General features: G+C 42.9%; 1 protein-coding gene across 6 annotated transcripts in view; it reads right to left on the reverse strand.

Annotated features, from left to right (window-relative positions):
- Positions 1-18,675, reverse strand: part of EYA2 (EYA transcriptional coactivator and phosphatase 2) — an 88,253-nt gene that overhangs the window by 13,202 nt on the left and 56,376 nt on the right. For all 6 annotated transcript variants that reach the window (XM_030963327.1, XM_030963326.1, XM_030963325.1 and 3 more), the window contains 4 exons: positions 16,039-16,106; positions 13,927-14,104; positions 12,159-12,286; positions 11,607-11,690 (listed from right to left, as the gene is read on the reverse strand). In XM_030963327.1, the coding sequence (XP_030819187.1) occupies positions 11,607-11,690; positions 12,159-12,286; positions 13,927-14,104; positions 16,039-16,106 (458 nt within the window). The remainder of the gene's footprint in view (positions 1-11,606; positions 11,691-12,158; positions 12,287-13,926; positions 14,105-16,038; positions 16,107-18,675) is intronic.

The raw sequence follows: 18,675 nt of genomic DNA on the forward strand, positions 1-18,675 counted from the left end.
ATCCAGCCCCTCCCAGGGTCCCAAACTGCCTCCTGGAAGGGAAGGATGTGGTGCAGAAGCTCTGGCTGCCTGTGGCATTTTTAAACCACTGAATGTGAAGATGTATGTGCTGGCAGCTCTAAAATATCTCCTGCACCTTCATGAGCACAAGTGAACTTTCTCACACCCAGATCCTGCTCCTGCCAACAGCAGTGACAAAACCTTTAGTGAATTCCCCTGGAGAAGGATGGTGCTACCTGCAGCTCTGCTTAAGTGAGTTTGGTTAATTCATCCTAGAAAATGAATGCTTTTCCCAGCTGAGACAGCACTGAGCCTGTGGAAGGGGCTGTCACTTCACTGCCCCACCAAGTCAGCAAGCCAACCACCCCTCCTGCCCCCAAACAACCAGCCTTGCTCCTAAATCCACAGCAAGAGCACAGAAACACATGGATGCAAAGTTACCAGCCCTGCATTTTCTCATTCATCAAACAGTTCAAAAACAGAAGCAAAAATAATCTGTATTTAATTTGATAAACAGTCACAGCACAAAAGCATTGTGCCTGTTCAAACTGAACAACAGCAGACAACTTGGAAAAAGCCCACATTCCCACAACAGGATTTTCTTTTTGCTGTTAATTCATCTTCAGTAGGTCAGGCATCTCATTCTGATGTATAAATCTGCCTTGCTTTAGCATGGTGTGTGACTTCAGCAGAGGAGACCCACCCAGTCAAACAGAGTCTCTGCTCTAATTTTCTGCAGCTTTCTGTGGGTCCTGTTGTTGCATGACAGCACAGTAATGAAGTGGCTGAGGAGCTCTAACAGGGAGCACAATGCAGGGAGGGTGAGCACATTTCAATCAACCTTTGTGGCAGACACTGCTGACACGGATGGTGCACTACACACCAAGCTAATTACTGCACATTCCTGGTGAAGTTCTCTTTAATTAGAGCAGAGTGGCTGTGGTTGCAGCCATGTGTGACTCACAAGCCCTGTGCCCATTACAGAGAACTCTGTCACCCACGTTTAAACGTTCTTGCTGCTGCCCCACAAACAAGGGCACAAAGTAAAAACTCCAACAGACCTGCCTTGAACATGTCTCTCATTTTCAGCCCCAAACCTGCTCCCCTGATGAGGCACAGGGACACAGACATAATCAGGGCATTTCACTGTGGCCCCATAGGAGCAGCACTGAATCAAATTTTACTACCCAGGTGTAGTTACACGGGGGAACTGTTTTGAAGAAAATATGCTGCTAGGAAGAAATTATTTTGTAAAATGGTTTTTAATGAACCAATTTATTTTTATACATTTCAAGGATCATTAGCCTTTAAAACTCTTTCAGGAAATCTCATTGGTTGCTATCTGTCATTTATCCTCTAAGTTTCATTTTGGCTTTATTGGTATTAATCACTAATGGGGAGTAGGAAACATTTCCACAGTGTATGAAGTTACCTTCTCTTTAACTAAACAATATGGAAACCAAACTGTAGATGAGAGGGGGTGGGGGAAAAAAAAATCTTTCTCTTGAGATGCAGAATGTGATGGAATGAAAACAAAACAGAAAAATGCACTTTACCACCCAGAGGAGAAGTCATTTGGGGAAATGATTTGGCACCACTGCTTCCACAGTGTGGACATTTCCCCCACAGCAAGGCACAATTCCAAGTCCTAAAGAGGCTGATAAAGTTTTAAGGCCAACCAGCACTCCCAGGGTGACAGAGGTGTCCAGAGGCATGAGGCCAGGGTTCCTCCTGCAGTTCTTTATTTGCAGTGCTGTAGCATCTAAAAGCACCAATCCCAGATTGAGGTTGCGCCCACCCTGAGGAAAGACACAGTTGCTACAGCTGTCAGTTGATGCGGGAATAAACAAGAAAATCAGGCTGCACCAAAATGAGATCAGTGTATCCAAATTCTCTGTACAGTGTGTAAACAATCAGAAAGAGGAGTATGAAATTTGTGTGAAGATGCTGATGGAGTGCTCTTCCTGGGCACAGAAACCCTGTGCCACCAAAGGACATCTCTGTGCTGCCCGTGGTGCCCATGTAGGAGCAGTGTGAGCTCAGCAGAGCAATGGGAAGCTCCCAGGGATCCCTGCTAACATCATTCTGTAGGAAAAGGGTGCTCAGGAGCCCTGGGAACGAGCTCCTGACTAAGACCTCCAGCCAATGCTTCCTGATGCATGGGAAGCCCAAGGACCACAGACAGCTTGAAATCAAATCTCCTCCAGGAACCACTTTTTGCAGTGAAAACAGATTAATCTAAAAACTCAACTCTCAGTGCTTGTTTAGTAACTTTAGAAGAGCGAGGTCCTCCCTGTGCTAATCTACGAGTCATGCTCTCACAAACAAGGACAATGAGAGGCAGGGGTGCAAAACAGGCAATAAACTCCTTTTGTAAATAAAACTTACAGCAGCACCGAGTATCCCCACATGCCTCATCTCTGCCATGCTCCATTGGTGGAGTTTCATTCAGGGTCAAACTGTAACAGCCCCACAAATTACTTTTAGTGCAAGCCCCTGGTGCTCAGACCCAGCATTCCTGATCCTCCCATGCACAGCCTCAACAGCTGCCTCCCATGGAAACCTGGGGGAGACAAGCGTCAGGAGGGAAGGGATCATTCTTAATTATTCATTCCTTCTCAACACACCCTCCCCACTCCCACTCCTAAAGAACAGGAGTCACAGTTTCAGAGTTGCCCATTTCTCCTCAGGGCACACCTTGAGAGAACCGAGAGGTAAAAAAGCCCCCAGTCCCTACTGCTGCTTCATAAACAACAAGGGATCAAAACATACAAAGACTAAGTCCTATTTCAACATTTTGCTCAGAAATGTTTTCTCTAGAGAGCATCCTTGGACATGTCCCTGCTGTTTCTGATGGGCTGCTGCCACTGCTGGCAATGGCCACCCCTTGTGAGGGAGGCGATTTCCACTCCAAGTGAGGCACTGCCAGCCCCAGCTCCACATCCACTGGCTTTGGGGAGCCTTTGCTGCCTGTTCAGCACATATTCCTACTCGAGGAAAACATGGGCAGCAGCAGCCCGTGTGCTGTGAAGGAAGACTAAGCACCCATTTAGCAAGGAGCTCATTTTCCTTCATATCCCAGTGGCACAAACTCACACATTGGTTGCCAGTGCTGCTCTTAGCTTGGCCACTTTCATGCTGTGTTTCTAACCTTTGAAGTAGTTCTCTACATTTGAAGTGAACTGTATTTTAAAAACTACAATTTGAGTTATGTCCTCCGAGCTACTAATACCTCACCTAAAATTAATTTCTATTTTAGTTTTCACTTTTAACCTTTGTCTCAAGTAATAATATGACAGAAGATTGCCAAAAGGACCTTGCTGAACAGCCTTCAGTTTGTATTGAAGACAACTTCCATGAAAACTGGAGGTGAGCAAGCAAATATTTCCCTACGACAGCAGTGGGAAGGTAGATCTGCTCACACCACACTAAACTCCCACTGCTCTGTATTTATCAGAGCAAAGGGAATGCAGAATGTGCATGCACCCCCAAATCAGCTTTAATTCCTGCCAGGATATTGCAATGTGCACTGTGCTGGTCCCCAGAGCCCCTCCAGGGGCTGAGCTGCACAGAAGCCCTCACTGCCAGAGGGGCTGGCTCTACCTCCACAGCAGCCCTGGGGCACTGAATTACACAAACTGCACCCCCAGCACCTTCCCAAAGGCTCTGCATTAAAACCACCCTTGAATTACACAAACTGCACCCCCAGCACCTTCCCAAAGGCTCTGCATTAAAACCACCCTTGAATTACACAAACTGCACCCCCAGCACCTTCCCAAAGGCTCTGCATTAAAACCACCCTTGAATTACACAAACTGCACCCCCAGCACCTTCCCAAGGGCTCTGCATTAAAACCACCCTTGAATTACACAAACTGCACCTCCAGCACCCTCCCAAGGGCTCTGCATTAAAACCACCCTTGAATTACACAAACTGCACCTCCAGCACCCTCCCAAGGGCTCTGCATTAAAACCACCTTCCCCCAGATCTCCTGGAACACTGGTTTTTCGTGCACTGCTCCTCCTTGCCCTAGCACATGCACTAAAAGCCATGTATTTGTTAACACCTGCAGCTGATCCAGGCTGCATGTCCACAGCCAGCTCTCCCTTCCTGCACACCGTGGCTCTGAAGGGAAGAGGGAAGCAGATTTATCTCTGGCAATCTCTCAAGTGCAAGTCACTCCAGCCCTGGCTCCAAAGCCCTCTCCAAGGCTCTGCCTTGCAGGTTCCCTGTTCAGACTTGCAGGCCATTAGCAAAGGGGCAGAGCTGGCTCCTCTGACACAGATAACAAATCTGCTTCTTGTCTGACTCTGCTCTCTTCAGCAACGTGACAATTACCTCGACATTGGGATTGTCAGGACAAAGTCAGTGGATCCTGGATTCAGACACCATCGCCTCCCTTAAAAACCCCACCAAAATAAAGCCCCAGTATTTAAAACTAATCAGTCCTTTTAAATCCCTGCCAAATACCTATTTATGCCGTGAGCAAATAATTACTTTTCTACAAGGAAGAAAGTATTAATTAAGAGTATTCAGCAGACTCCTATTCTATAGGGTTTATCTGCCACAGGTGTCAGCCAGAGGTGAGAGACGGATTAGGGTACAATCAAGGGCCTTCCAAGTTAAATCTCCTCCTTGTGGTTATCTGTTAATAACAAAGTTGTCACCAAAAGAAAGAATTTAATAGTTTTAATTGAGTTTAATTACTTGGAAACGCCTGGAAAATGGACCAGCTTGGTTGTAGCATAAAAAAAAATAATAATCAAAAAAATTCAAAGATAGAAATACCACGGCCACATGTTTGAACAAAAAAAAGTCTGTGAGAATAATCATCCTTTCGTTGTAACATTTTATACCTTGATCAAAATTTGAGACATGAACAAGACTTTCCCAGAATAATGGGAAATTAACCATGTGCATGAGTTCTAGTTCAAGTAAATTCATGTCTTTTTCAGGAAAAAACCACATTTCACTCTTTTACTAACTACACCTAAGTAGCTTAGCTTGCAATTTTATCTCTTTAATAACACAGGCTACAGCAGACTGAGCCTCTCAGAGCTTTCCCAGTGAGAGTGAGTATTTGTGAGAAAAGTTGTTTGAAGTAAGGAAACTAGTTGAGGACCCAAAAGCCATTTTCAGAAGTGATTTACTTAAGGGGCTCCACTTCAGGCTTTTTTGGAAAGGACCATCCATTTTCAAATAGAACCTCTCAGTTTTTCAGGGTCCAAACTTTTTCCCACCAAAATAAAGACATTGTTTATGAAAAGACTGATACATCCAGGTTTATGAGACAATTTACTCAATTTAAATGATTAGTGTCATAAGACAGCACAGTGTGACCTTGTGGGAAGGCCAGGATGGAGAGCAAATGTAACTGAATCCCTTTTCTTCAGATACCTTTTCATATTCACCCTTCTTGTGATTTTAGGGGCAATTCTTACTGTCTACTGAACAACTCCTTTTACTGTCATGTCTCTTCACATATGGTTGGAAATTATCCCAATAACCAAATGGGCACACAGGCCAGTAAATCTCACATTTAGGGTCACACAGAGGGTGAAAAGTCTCTCCTCCCTCTGCTAAGGAACTGTGCCTAGGGACAGGCAGCAAGGACCACACTAATTTATGCAGGGTCTGAACCCATCAAGCCTGAAGTGGATTCCAGTCCTGTGGGAATTTGTACTTCAATACAGGTTAAAAGCTGGGCCATGATGCTTGAGGATAAATCAGAATTGTTTTTATTTAGTAATACAAAAGGTTCAAGACCAAAACCCTACAAATAATTTCTTTTTACTGTATGTGGCATGCATTTCAGAAAAAGGAGTGGAATTTAAAGCAAATTAATCTTCATTTCCTTCCCCTCAGCACAGGAAAGTCACTGCATTTCTGTATGAAAGCCCTTGATAGCCCTGTGAAAAACACAAAACTTCTGGAAAGCTTGGTGGAAACACACCATGGAGTGTAATCCTCAGCACAATGACATATTCTGCACATGCAGCTTCCTAAGAAAAGTCATGTCCCTTTGGTTTTTCACTTTTTCCCCTTAAAATTTCAGTCCCAATTCAACCAAAGCAGGTTCCCCTTCCTCGAGCCTGTTTAATAAGCCAGCATTGTTTCTGCTATTTATTTTATGTCAAAAATAATCTTTTAATAGCCCCGAATGCCACGTGTGCAGCTTGCTGAGAACCCCTCCTGCTCCCCTAAGCTCCAGGACAAGGGGTTACATCCACAGGAGCTCAGAGCATCTCTGTGCCACCTCCAACCTGCTGGGATCTGCTTTTGCTGCTTCTCATCCCAATGATAAACACAGATGTCTGCTCCCGAAATACACATTTGAAACAATCAAATGGCCGGAATTATTTACTCCCTTCTCTCCAATAATGGGCTAAATAATTGATATAGCAGCATGTCTAAAGTAACAGACTTCTTTATTACCTGCAGTGATTGAATGCTTCTTTAATTTAACTTAAAAAGGCATTAAACACAAGGTTTAGCCTCCAGTGGGTAAAAAAATCTCCAACTTCCTCAGAAAATCCTTTCCAAATTGTATTCATCTTGACTTAATCCATGATCTACTGAGTGAATTAGGCTCTATTTGTTTTGAAAATCTATTTTATGGAGTTCCAAGGGCTGTGTTTTCCTTAGGAAGGGCTTATTCTGCCTTTCTGCCCAGGATGCCTGCTAGCAGCCCTCAGCAGAGGCCTCTGCAGGTCCTGAACGTCCCAAGGTGCCCCACACATATGACTAACAAAATGTAAATAAACACAGCTGAGCCAGGAAGAAATTGGAAGGTTTTCTCATTAAAGAAATAAAATAAACAGATGTCCTTAAGCACTTTGGCTCATGTTTGTCAAAGGAATGGAAAACTCTCAGATGTTTGAGCAGCAGTCATGATATAAGGCCACATCTCAAGCGAGAGAAGGGGAAAAAAGCAATGCCCTGGCACTCAGAATTAACTAATAGTTCTCAGGGGAGGCCCCTTTTGATTTGAACCTTAGCAACTTCTACAAATAGTTTTTAACAGCCGAGCAATAAAATGGGGTTTTATTCCTTCTCAGTTTGTAAAGCAGTAAAGGACAGGCTCGGCCATTAGGAGCATGAATCACCAGCAGATTTGATTAAATCCCCATGGTGTTTCAATCAGGTCCTGGCTTTAGGGTCCTGGGAGAGAACAAAGCAGGGAAAAGCACAAGCTACTTGAAGCATTCAGTGAAGCCAGGGAAGGGGAAAAAAAAGAAATTAAAAAATCAAACCTAGGGTTTTACAAGGAACTCGCGTAGAGCCAAGGAGGAACTTTTCAATGACTTTTTTTTTTTTTTAATTGGAAATTATAATTCATTTAAAGGAAAACTTTTCATAAGAACATGTAACAGCCAGTGAAACTTTTGAGGAATAAGGTTTCTTAGATCCACAACATCATTTCTGGTGAGAACAAGACAGTCCAGTTCACAGCCAGCATACAGCAGCTATAACATTTGTTCCAATGCTAGAAAATCATATTTATGTCCTGTCCTCAACTGGGCCAAGCAGAAGCTTTGGCTACTCTCTCCAAAAGGTCCTGCTATGATTGGTGGGCCCTCTCCTGGGTGACTGCAAGTCTCTCATCAGAGAGGCCAAGCCCATGTTTGCACAGGCTGGAAAGCTGAGGGCACCTCCTGTCTGCTCACGGCTTGAGTAAACCTCATGCTGCCACTTCTGAAACACAAAAGCATTAAAAAAAGGGGCTGTCACAGAAAACCAGCCTCTGCTTCAAGCAAGGACCTCTGAGGCACACTGCAAGCCCTCACTGAGTGCAGAGTGGCTGCTCCACATAAAGCAACCACAGAGCCCCAGCTCGCAGGGCAGAGTCACACAGCGGAGCTACACCCCTTCCACTGAGCATGGCTTTGCATGACTCTGATTTTAAACCAGGACATAATGTGCTTTACACATTTTCTGCAGTGTGTTTTTTTCTTAGTTTGAACTAGTTCCAAATGCTGAACAATCTCAGAAATTACATGGTTCTTACAGGGAATTTTATAGAGCTGAACTCCCAGGTATTAGCAGGCATTGTCAAAGTGCTGATAAAGATCCAACACAATTCAAGAATTTAGACTGTCCTATGTGTTCAAATCCCTAAGTCCAGACTAAAATAAAATCCTTGTCATTTGATTCCAGGATTTTGGAGTATCTTGCATATAAAAATTATTTCTAACTCCAGTTTTTACTTTACTCACAAGTCATTTGGACACTTCAATCCCAAGAGGTGGGGATGCAACACCGAACAAGAACACACATTCTTGGAACAATACAAAACACAAAGAAAAGGTATGGGCTTCACAGAGCTCCCTCAAATTAGGGAAAACAACACTCCCACTGCTCCCTTTTTTTCTTGATACCAGTTCTTCAAAAAGCATGAGAATGAAACTGCAGTATAATGCTTGAACAAAAAATTTCTGCATCTCTTTCAGTCTGAGAAATTTTAAGGCTTAGACAGCACAGGTTATGGAACAATCTTGCAAATATCCCAGCTGGGGAAAGAGGAATAGAGTCATGATTATTTTTGGCAAAGGACTTCATGCAATCTCCTCATATTGTTTCTGAATTACTACCACCAAACGAGTCTGTCTGTGCTCACCTTGCTGTGTCAAACAAGCCCCCTGACTTTTAGCCAACTCCTGTGAAAGCCCAGCAGCTTTTGCTATGGATTTTGAGCCATTTTTCCTCACTATGTTCAGTCAATGATCTGGGGACAAACCTTTGCTGACCTGGCCAAGCCTGCAGCCCTGTGGAGCTCCCTGTGGAGCAGGAGCTCCATCACACACACCAAAGGATTAAAAAGGCTCCATGGACACCACAAAAAGCCACAAAGGTCTCCATCTGCTGAGGTCTGTAGGCACATGGTAAATATTCTGCACCCATTCAGCGATCAGAAAGCTGCAGAACAGGTTTTATAAATCCCCTGAACATAATACCCAGGGTTACCTGCCTCTGGAACTTTTGGGGAGTTGCCTTTTCTTGTCACCCTATGGCAAAGAAATCAAGACCAAATTTCTGATGACTCTGCAATCCATGGGGTACAGCAAAGGGCTTGGGAGGAGAGGACAAAAAAGGAGCAGCCTAGGCTGGGCTATTCATTCAGGCTTCAACTTTCAGTACATTTTGGGTTTTAACTGCTACTGGTGCTGTGGGCAAACTATTTTCTAAACACCTGAGAGTAACTCTCAATGCCCTGAGGAGGCCATATGTATGTTATGTTAAGAGCCACAGAGAAAACAAAGAGAATTTTCCCATGAAGTCAGGTCAGAAAATATGCATTGAAGCATTAACCATTAATAACATGACTTTTTGTGAGTTCTTTCTCCACTTTTTTTCTCATTTTTTGGACAGCTGCCTGTTGCTGCCATCACCAAGGAAGGGGCAACAGACACAACCATTTGTGAGTAAGTAGCTAAAGAACACAGGAATTTAGACCCTAATCTCTGAAGCTGTGGTTGGTGTTCCTCCTCCCATCTTTCAAGAAAAATCACCCCAGAAAGAGGTGTTATTCTTCATCTTGAACAACTTCACAGACTAATTCCTTAAGCACCTGCAGCTCCACCAGTGCAACAGACAGGATGATACTGGGAGATAAATGTTGGCCAGAGGATGGTCAGGATCACATAAACTCACACCTTCTCTGGTGGAAGACAGAGAGAACCAAGATCATCATGTGTGAGATTTAATTATAAGCATATGCATGTCTAATTACAGGCATGTGAATTCTTTTATGGAGAATTTTGGTTTTGATACTTAATTTACTTGGAGATTAACACTTCCTACACTACTGAAGTTAAGAGATTCTGAAACTATTAACCTCTGGCTGCTTCACTTGTACTTGATAGTTTTGAATTGTGCTACTATTTAACAGTTCCCAGGACAGTCTGTCTGAGCGTGCTGTATTTCCCTCTTGGTTTAAGGTCTGTTCCAAAGCCCACCAAAGCCTCTGGTTGTCTTTGGATCAAGCCTCCAGCCTATAATAGTTTTATAAGTATTATAAACCATTTCCCTTACAGGAGAGTCCTGAGGAATTTAATACTGATGAAACAAATGAAGAACTGCAAAGCACAAAGTCCTTCTAGAAGTTTCTCAAGGAACCTGTCACAACTCAATAGAGAAGGAACCAGTCATAACTCAATAGAGAAGGTGATTGATTCTTCCAAAATAATTATTTAAATATATAATTCTCTAAATTAGAATAGAGGAAACAGCCAACAGAAGCCCCCACACAGCAGATTCCAACTCTACACCCCCTAAACGTGTGCAGGAGGCAGCAGGTGAAGGCATCTGCTTCAGAGGTGCTGTGCTAGGACAAAGCCAGCCCATCAAGGGAATTCTCCCCATGAATTCAGCAGCTCCTGCCCAAGGCTGAGCTCAACCACAGAGCAGATCTGCACACCCTGAGTTTGTTTCCTGATCCTGCCTAATTCTTTCTGGTGTTTGTAGGCAGTAGGTCTGAGCCTACACGCGCACACCTCGTTCATTATGTTCTCTGGGAAAAGTCACCGCCTCAATTACCTCGTACAACACGGCTCTGGGTAAATCCCTGCCTGGAAACACGTGCTTGGTTTTCAGAGGGTGCTGCTAGAAGTGTTAGCAGCATTCCAAGTGCTGCAGTAGACTTCCACACCACAAACACCATTTTATATCCTTTACAACTGTGCACATCTAACAGTGAACAATAAATCTATCTTACTAATTACAGGTTCAGCTTGTTATAACCATCATAAAAAAGTACAGCTGGTAAAGCCATGAAATGATGTCAAATCATATTTCTGCTTTCTGGAGAGAAGCTGGGTTATTTTCCAGTCTCCTGATGAAGCTGAGTGCTCAAAGCCATGTGTGGAAACAGCTGCCAACTATGTCATCCACCTTTAATTAGGTAATGATATTGTCTTTTTTCCTACCCATTTAAAAGTGCTTGACATTCTGTAATTCAAAGTGACTTAGGTGTTTATCATAAAAAGCTGCCTTAGGAAGAAATTGAAGCACATGGTACTAAATCTGAACCAGAGTTTTCTCCTTAGCAGCCAAGTTCAGGCTGCTCAGCCACAGTTACCTAAAAAAATGGAATTGCCTGTGTTTCAAAGAGAGCATCTAAAGTATGGTCAGCTAAACATATTTCTGAAGCCCCCTTAGAAACGTGAGCTCCAGCAACAATGTGGGAAGCACAGCCAGTTCTTCACAGCAAACCAGACAGAGGAACACAAAATCTCTCTTAAAAAAATTGTCTGAGATTTGTAAGAAAACACTGGTCTAACAAAAAAAGTGTTAGCTTATTCAGGCTGGAGTTTAATGGAGCCTGGCTGCTGGATGCTCTCTCTTGCAGATGACAGACTTGAAGAACATCCCAGCAAGTGGCAGCTGAACAACACAAGCTTTGGAAAAACAAGGGGCTACTTGCAACATGAAAGGGAGGTAAATTAAATTTTCACATGTTCGGAGGAAATACCACAGGACACGTTTATACAAATATGTCTGAATAAAACAGGCAGCATCTGTTTGAAAAGCTGGCTCATTAGCTGCCCCCACAGTTCCCGACGCAATTTGGCTGGACAAGCAGTAATGCTAAAAAAATTAAATTTTACCTTCCCATATCTGGATGCAAAGGTTCCCGTGAGTAAGGAGTGAAAAATAATTATCGTCTCATCCAAATCCCATACAAACACACGCTGTGATGACAGATGGGGTGGAAAAAAGAAATATAGTTACATATTAGGCAACTGCAAGAACAGGTTCAGTCAGGAAATATGTCCTGTTGGACTAGAGATTTTTAAGATCTCAAGCCATTTGGAGCACTGACTGGATGTTTTGTGAAAGCAGGCAAAATGAAACATCAGGAATTTTGGAACTGCCATCCCAAGAGCCTGCTCTCCTAACAACCACAGAAATCTCCTGTTGCCTATCAAGTCAGGGGAACAAAACATCAGACTTACAAAAATCCCAAAGGAAAAAAAAAGGGTACGTATGAAGAATAGTTTGAGATGTTGATAACACAGACATTAAGCAGTTGTTTTGACTACTCGTGCCTGCAGGTTCCAGTTGTATTACTAATTCTGTTCTGTCTCTCAGATTTGCTAACAGAGGCAACTGTTCATGTTTGCTGGATGTACCAAAGGAATATAAATTAAAGTTATTACCTCAATCTCACTGTCAGCAGTAGGGGAAGGATCGTTGCTTCTTTTTGACCGGGCTCGTACCTTGCCATCTGACCCTCTGTGATGTCTGTCTGTCTCTACATCTTTTGCTGGTGTTGTTGAATATTCCCCTATTAGGAGAAAGAAATTCCATTGTAAACCTAAATTCTGTCACTGTAATTAGAGCACGAAACCTTTTACTGAAAAGCAACAGAAACACTGTGAAAACACCATGAGAAAATCTTACTCTTTTCACACCAACAGCTAACAGTGTAAAATAAATAAGTTTTAATTCCTAAGATTTGTTAAAACCATTTCAAGAATCAACAAAACTGCATATATAATGTTTTAAAAAGGACATGTCGCTTCAAAAAACTTTATCAAAATTTTCACTGGAAAGAAAAAACTTTCGGAATTTTACTCCCCCCCATTCTTTTCAGAGACAGAAATTAGAAAGGCAATAGAAACAGAACCCAAGACCAATTACACTTCTGAAATTTTTTTTCAAATATTTTTGGTTTTTTTTTTTAATTTAATGAATGAGAATGATTGAAAATATACTTTCAACTTTTATTTAAAAATACAGAACTAACCTGTTGAGCCTTATCCCATTTCTCAGAGGATAGTATTTTAGAAATAACTGAGAAGACACAGTTAAAAGCAAACTTCCCATGTATAAAGTATCTGTTTTGATTGGCTTGAGTTTCACAGATCTGTCTGGGTTTCACTCACCTTACATTACAAATCCTTTTCAAACATATTTTTCTTTACACCTTGCTAAGTTGTGGCCTCTGCAACTTCCTAGAATAATCATACTCTTCTTCAGAGAAGCTGGGATTGTGCCTAGGAAGCCTTTTAGAAATTATCCTTTCTCAAAAAGGCCGAGATAAGATCTAAGGAACGGAAAATCCTCCAACTGCTTTTAGAGCAGTCTGTGATCACTTCTTTTTAAATAACAATACTAGTTTATTTTTCTTTTAGAGCAACCACAGATGTTCAGATTTGTTTTCTAAGTCAGCAGACCTTCAGTGGGTGTGTACTGTGATCATCCACAAATTGAGTGGTGTTTTATATAAATGTTATTGCACGCCAATGAAAACTAGCAGGGAAGTGATATCTGAAGATTGCTCTTGAACAGGACACTGGGGGATCATAAACCACCAGTAATTCCATAAACTACTTAAGCTTTGAAACTTTAAAAATTAGGCATTCAAAGAGAGCACGCAAATTTTGAGGCTTTTTTTTGGTGGGATTCATCTCAAACTTTCATATCAGACACACAGTTTGTGTGGATTTTTAAAGAGGGACTTTCTCTTGATGTTGTTTATGAATGCACAATATTAAGTATTGTTGTAAGAGGTGAATATAATCCTTGACAAAGATATGGGCTAAAAAGCCATCAGACACTGAGGAAACTGAATTTTTCAGAGCAAGGCTGTTTGTTTTGAATTCATTGTCATCCATGTCAGCCCTCAGTGCTGCTCTGGGGTTGATATGTCATTGTCATTGTCCTTCTGTACTACCTTAGAGCAGATCAAACCTCACAGACTCACAAAACCAACACAGGGTGGTTTTAGAGAGCTTGGACATTCCAATCTCTTCCCAAACCCCTGTGTAAGAACTGTTCAGTGCTAGAAAATCTGAGCATTTAAAACGCATTTAAAAAACGCATTTAAAATACCCATTTCAAAAACTCCAACAACAAGAGGACAGCATTTATATCTCCAGATGGCTGAGAATGCCAGGCTGGGAGCACAAGAGAGGCACCTACCAGGGAGTGATTCTGTGCTCTGGCTGGTGATGTTGTGGGAAGACTCCTGCAGGGAGTAGGTGGAGGTGGGGATGGCCGAGGGGCTGATGCTGTTGGCAGACACGTATGGGGAGTTGTAGGACGAGCTGTAATACTGAGAGTACTGGCTCTGAGGGAAGCTGGGATACGAGGAATATTCCTTGGAGTGAGAAAAAGAAACAGATCTAACTGGCATGTATCTGGTTTTACCTTACAAACAAGCAAGCCACCACAAAGCTGTGTTACTTGTGCACGCAGCAAGTCACGGCTCGGGGATATTTCACTGAAGAACTGCATTGCATTCACTTAGGAAATTACATTTCTGCTTCTCACAAATATACTCCTTTTTTATTAGGATAGACTAACCAAAAAGAGGTCAGAAATCTGGCAAGTTCTGGGGTTTTTGATAGGATTTTAGTTATCAGTGCTGACACATTTTATATTACAGAGTTTAACAATTTAATGTAAGAGTGAAGTATGGAGGCTTTCTGAAAAGACCCATGATGGAACACATGATCTTTGCAAACAGCAAAACACCCAAGAAATTGCAAGAACAGAGTGAATAACTGGATCAGAGAAGGAGAACACAGGCTGCATTTTCCTATGATCAGCAACATCTTCTGATCAGCTGTTAGGCTAAAAAAATGAAAATAGCAATTTTTTGCAGCAATGATCACAACAGTCTGCCCAACTATCTCAGCAATAAATAAATGCCTGAGTGATCTTGCCTACCTACAGAAAAATGAACTAAAAATATGAGATGCAAGTGATCCTGGGGACCTGAGGTATCACAAAACTCTTTGCCTTGATTTTAAGGCACCCAGAGAAACCCCACAGCATTATCCTTGGATGTTTGATGGGTGTATTGTGAAAAGCAGGACACTAGAAAACATTACAAAATGCATCTCTGAACAATCAAAGCATAAAAGGTTTAAATTGTTCCTTTTTGTTTTAATTGCAACTCCTGTCCTTGTCCACTGAATTTGCTTTTCCAGACAGAGAACTCTGTTCATGCTCTGGGTATTGTCTTTGAGCAGAAGGCTTTTATTCCCTCAGAAATTATAATTAGCCTCTGGTATTAAATAACATTAATTAATAAATAGTCTTTAGAAAGACTAAAAGCACTTTCCTCCCTAACAGCTTACATCTTTGTCTGTGACAGCTATTTCATTAACTTTCAGTCACCAGGGAGCTCTCAAGAACAAAGACTCAAATTGTCATAAGAACAATTAGACTGAAAAAGAAGTGAGATAATTTCATTGTTTTCTCCTACATAAGATTACAAAATAATGAAAAAAGCCCAAGTTTTCCCCCTGTTTAGGCAACCTCCATACTTCAATCAAATGCCCTTCTGTCAGTAATGCTGATGTTTTAAGGCCAAATTGCAGCAACAAAGAAATTGCCCACTGTTGCCATTAAAAATACAAGTCAACAATCACCCTAAGAACAAGGAACTGAAATTACTGGCCAACCAAAACACATTTTCTGGGACAGTGTACTCATTTATTTGCTCCAAACAAGAAGAGCCATTTGCTACTGGAAAACATCTGTCTTGTGTTTTATTTTTACACACACATTTACCAAGGTATCTGAGGCATGGAGCCCACGGACAGGTGTGCCCTCAAAGAGGGAAGTGCACAGACAGCTCAGATGGCTCAACATGCACCAGGGGCTGCCAAGGCCTCTCTCAGATTGTTCACACTTACTGCACCGTGCCAGCACAGAGATGACAGGACTCTGGGAGCCATCCCCTCTGCAGAGGATGCACTACATAGCTGAAAGCTGTAAGATGGCAGAAGAATGAGGAAACTTGGCACTGCTACAGCAGCAAGTCAGAGACTGCCAGGGCACCCTGCTCCTGCAAGGACTGCACTCAGTGTGTGTGCACTGAGACACATCTGAAAATTATCCAAGATACCCTGAGTCCAGCAAAGGGACAGGCCCAAGGAGTAGAGCAGAATGGTGTTCAGCAAAACACAAAGCAACACCTTCCTTAAATATATGTGAACACTGAAATAACCTCTCTGATCTACAGATCTTCCAAGTGGTTTAAAATAAGTGACAGGGTTGCCAGCAATAGGGGCTCAACCATACCTGATGCACAGCACTGAATCCTGCAGAATTTGTCAGGCCGTTGGCTCCCTGGTAAATCCCTGTTGTGCCTGAGGGAAAGAGTGTCACAGTCATAAGACACACCAGCAATCAAAGTAACAGGGTATGTTAATTCAAATAATTTCCAACAGGAAGTAAAGTACCAGCTCACTACAAAAAAGTATGGCACAAATCTGAGGCTGTAAAGACTCTGGGCTGTTACTGACTGAAAGGCATTCATTACATGCCCTAAAACACTGATTATTGGGCTGGGAAACACAGCTGGAACACAAGGATTCAAAGGATTCAAGAATTTAAAATTCAGTTACTTCTTTTTACAATAAGTAATGGAATAGTATTTTTTATCTTCTTCTCCTGTAGGAAAACCCCTCAGATTACACAGACATTCTCCCACATGTGCTGTTTTGTGCATGGATATCTGTCCTAATTGATCAGGTACCCAGGAGTTTTCAGAAGAAGAATCTGTTCCCTGGTGTTGCTATTCCCAATGTGAGAACAATATTGCTGAGATTTCTGGGACAGCAAAGATATTTCTTCCTCCTGGGATATGAGGAAGAGAAGGATGGACATGGCTCTGTCCCAAGCAGAGCAGCTGATGTTCAGCCAGGCTCCCTCAGCTGCAGGAAGCACCACCACAAAGACTTTGTTTGCAGAAGTAAATGTTCAGGTAAGATCTACAGGAATGGTCTATCTTTGCCTCTCATCAGGCAGAGGTAGCAGAGCCATAAGCTCTCCTCCCCTCTCAATTTCTAGCCTTGATGTAACCTCACTCTATGCTGGTTTTGATTTCAGCATTTTTCATTTCACGTGGTGTGCCAAAGTGGTGTGATTTTGGTGCTGCCTGGCTGCACTGGGCTCATCTTGGCTTCATTCTGTCACCTCAATGAACCATCAGACTGACCTAATCTGTACCTAATCAGACCTTTGGCCTTTTTTTCTCATCTGGTTTCTCACCATGTGAACGACTTTGAGCAGTGCTGTTTTAACCATATGACACTCTGCACGTCTTCATGTGGCAACCATCCTGTGAGGTTCCACTTGCTTGTTTTTATTTTAGGACACCAGATTAGCTGGGGAATGGACAGCTGAACAAACTCCACTCTGCCAAGTGCAGCTACAAAGCACATGCACTGAGAAATACATCTCAAGCCAAAAAGAAACGAGAGAGAGGACTCTGCCCTCCTGAACTAATTTGTTGCCACATGTGGTCTTTAAAAGGAAAATAGCAGAGAGGAAGAAAACAGAGCGCAGGTGACTGCCAGGTACCTGGAGGCCTGGGTCTCCCCAGGGCCCAGGATGTGCTGGCAGGGAGCTGAGCCAGTGCAGGTGGGACTGGGGATCCTTCTCCTGGCATTCCTGCCTTGCAGGCAGCTCTGGGTGGATCAGTGCTCAATCCCTTCCAACAGCCCACATGGGGAATCTGCCCAGAGCAGCATCCCAGAGACAGCAACACATCCTGGCATTTCCCCACTTCCCACCCGTGGCAGTTTTGCCAAAAGTGCCAGGTATGCAGCAGCAGGAATATATTCCTGTGGTAGCAGCATTTCTCACCACTCTGAAGGAGAGTAATAGAGCCCCAGTGCTTACAGGCAAAAACAACTTCCACAGAAGACAAAACAGCTCTTGTACACCAGAGCTCGAAACAATACAGGGGGGAATTTTTGATTTTCCTAAACTGTCATTTAGAAACAATCCATCATCCTTTATTAAAGCTGTCAGGAGGGGGATGAGTCACCTCGAGGGACTCACGCTTTATGTGTAAATTGTGATGAGAACATGTTTATTGCTGTGCTACCTGCACATGATACTGCAGCTTCCTGCTTTCCAAACAGTCAGAGATAGTGAGGAAAGGAGGGATTCACACAGCTGGATTAAAGAACCCACTCAGAACTTCGTACCAGCTGTGAGGAGCGAGTGTGCCCATGCACACACAGGTAAGTGAGCAGGGAGAAGAGGGCAGGAATGGGGGATGAGAGGATGGGGAATGACTCCACAGCTCCCCACAGGGCACTGTGACTGGACCCAGTGGGGTGATTTTACACTGGGGTTTTGTAAATTATATTTTTGCCACTTTGGCTGAGCTACCCGAGTTCGGGTGTTCCTACAGGCCAGTGCAGGCTGGCTCCCTCTGCACGGGAGATTTTCCAAAGGAAGGACAGATTTTTTGCCTACATACTTAAATATTTGTGAAAGTGCTGAAGACTGGTATTCCCTATAAACCAAAGTTCAACCTGTCAACTCAGGTTTTTCTGTTTTTCTGGTTCCTATCATTGTATCCTGACCAAGGAGGACTACCATCTCAGCATTGTTTGTCTAACTGGGATCAAACACAAGCCTTTTCCTTGCCCTCCAGCAGTGCATTCAGAGATTTGAACCCCCTCCCCACAGCACACCTTGAGAGCTGCTAAGCTCAGGATGTCTTGGCAGCTCACTGTTACAGCAGAATAATTACAGATAAGGACACTGGGGACAACCAAAGTCAGTAAACACTTGGAGTTTCTTCCCAGCTAAACAAGGATGAAAAGGAGAAAAAAAAACCCCAATTATCTGTACGGAAAAGAAAGTTCTTAAAGATTCAGGTTCAGCAATGTTTGCCTTGGGAACTATTATAGCTCAGAC

The sequence above is a fragment of the Camarhynchus parvulus genome, chromosome 20, assembly GCF_901933205.1.
Source record: "Camarhynchus parvulus chromosome 20, STF_HiC, whole genome shotgun sequence".
Classification (NCBI taxonomy): Eukaryota; Metazoa; Chordata; class Aves; order Passeriformes; family Thraupidae; genus Camarhynchus; species Camarhynchus parvulus.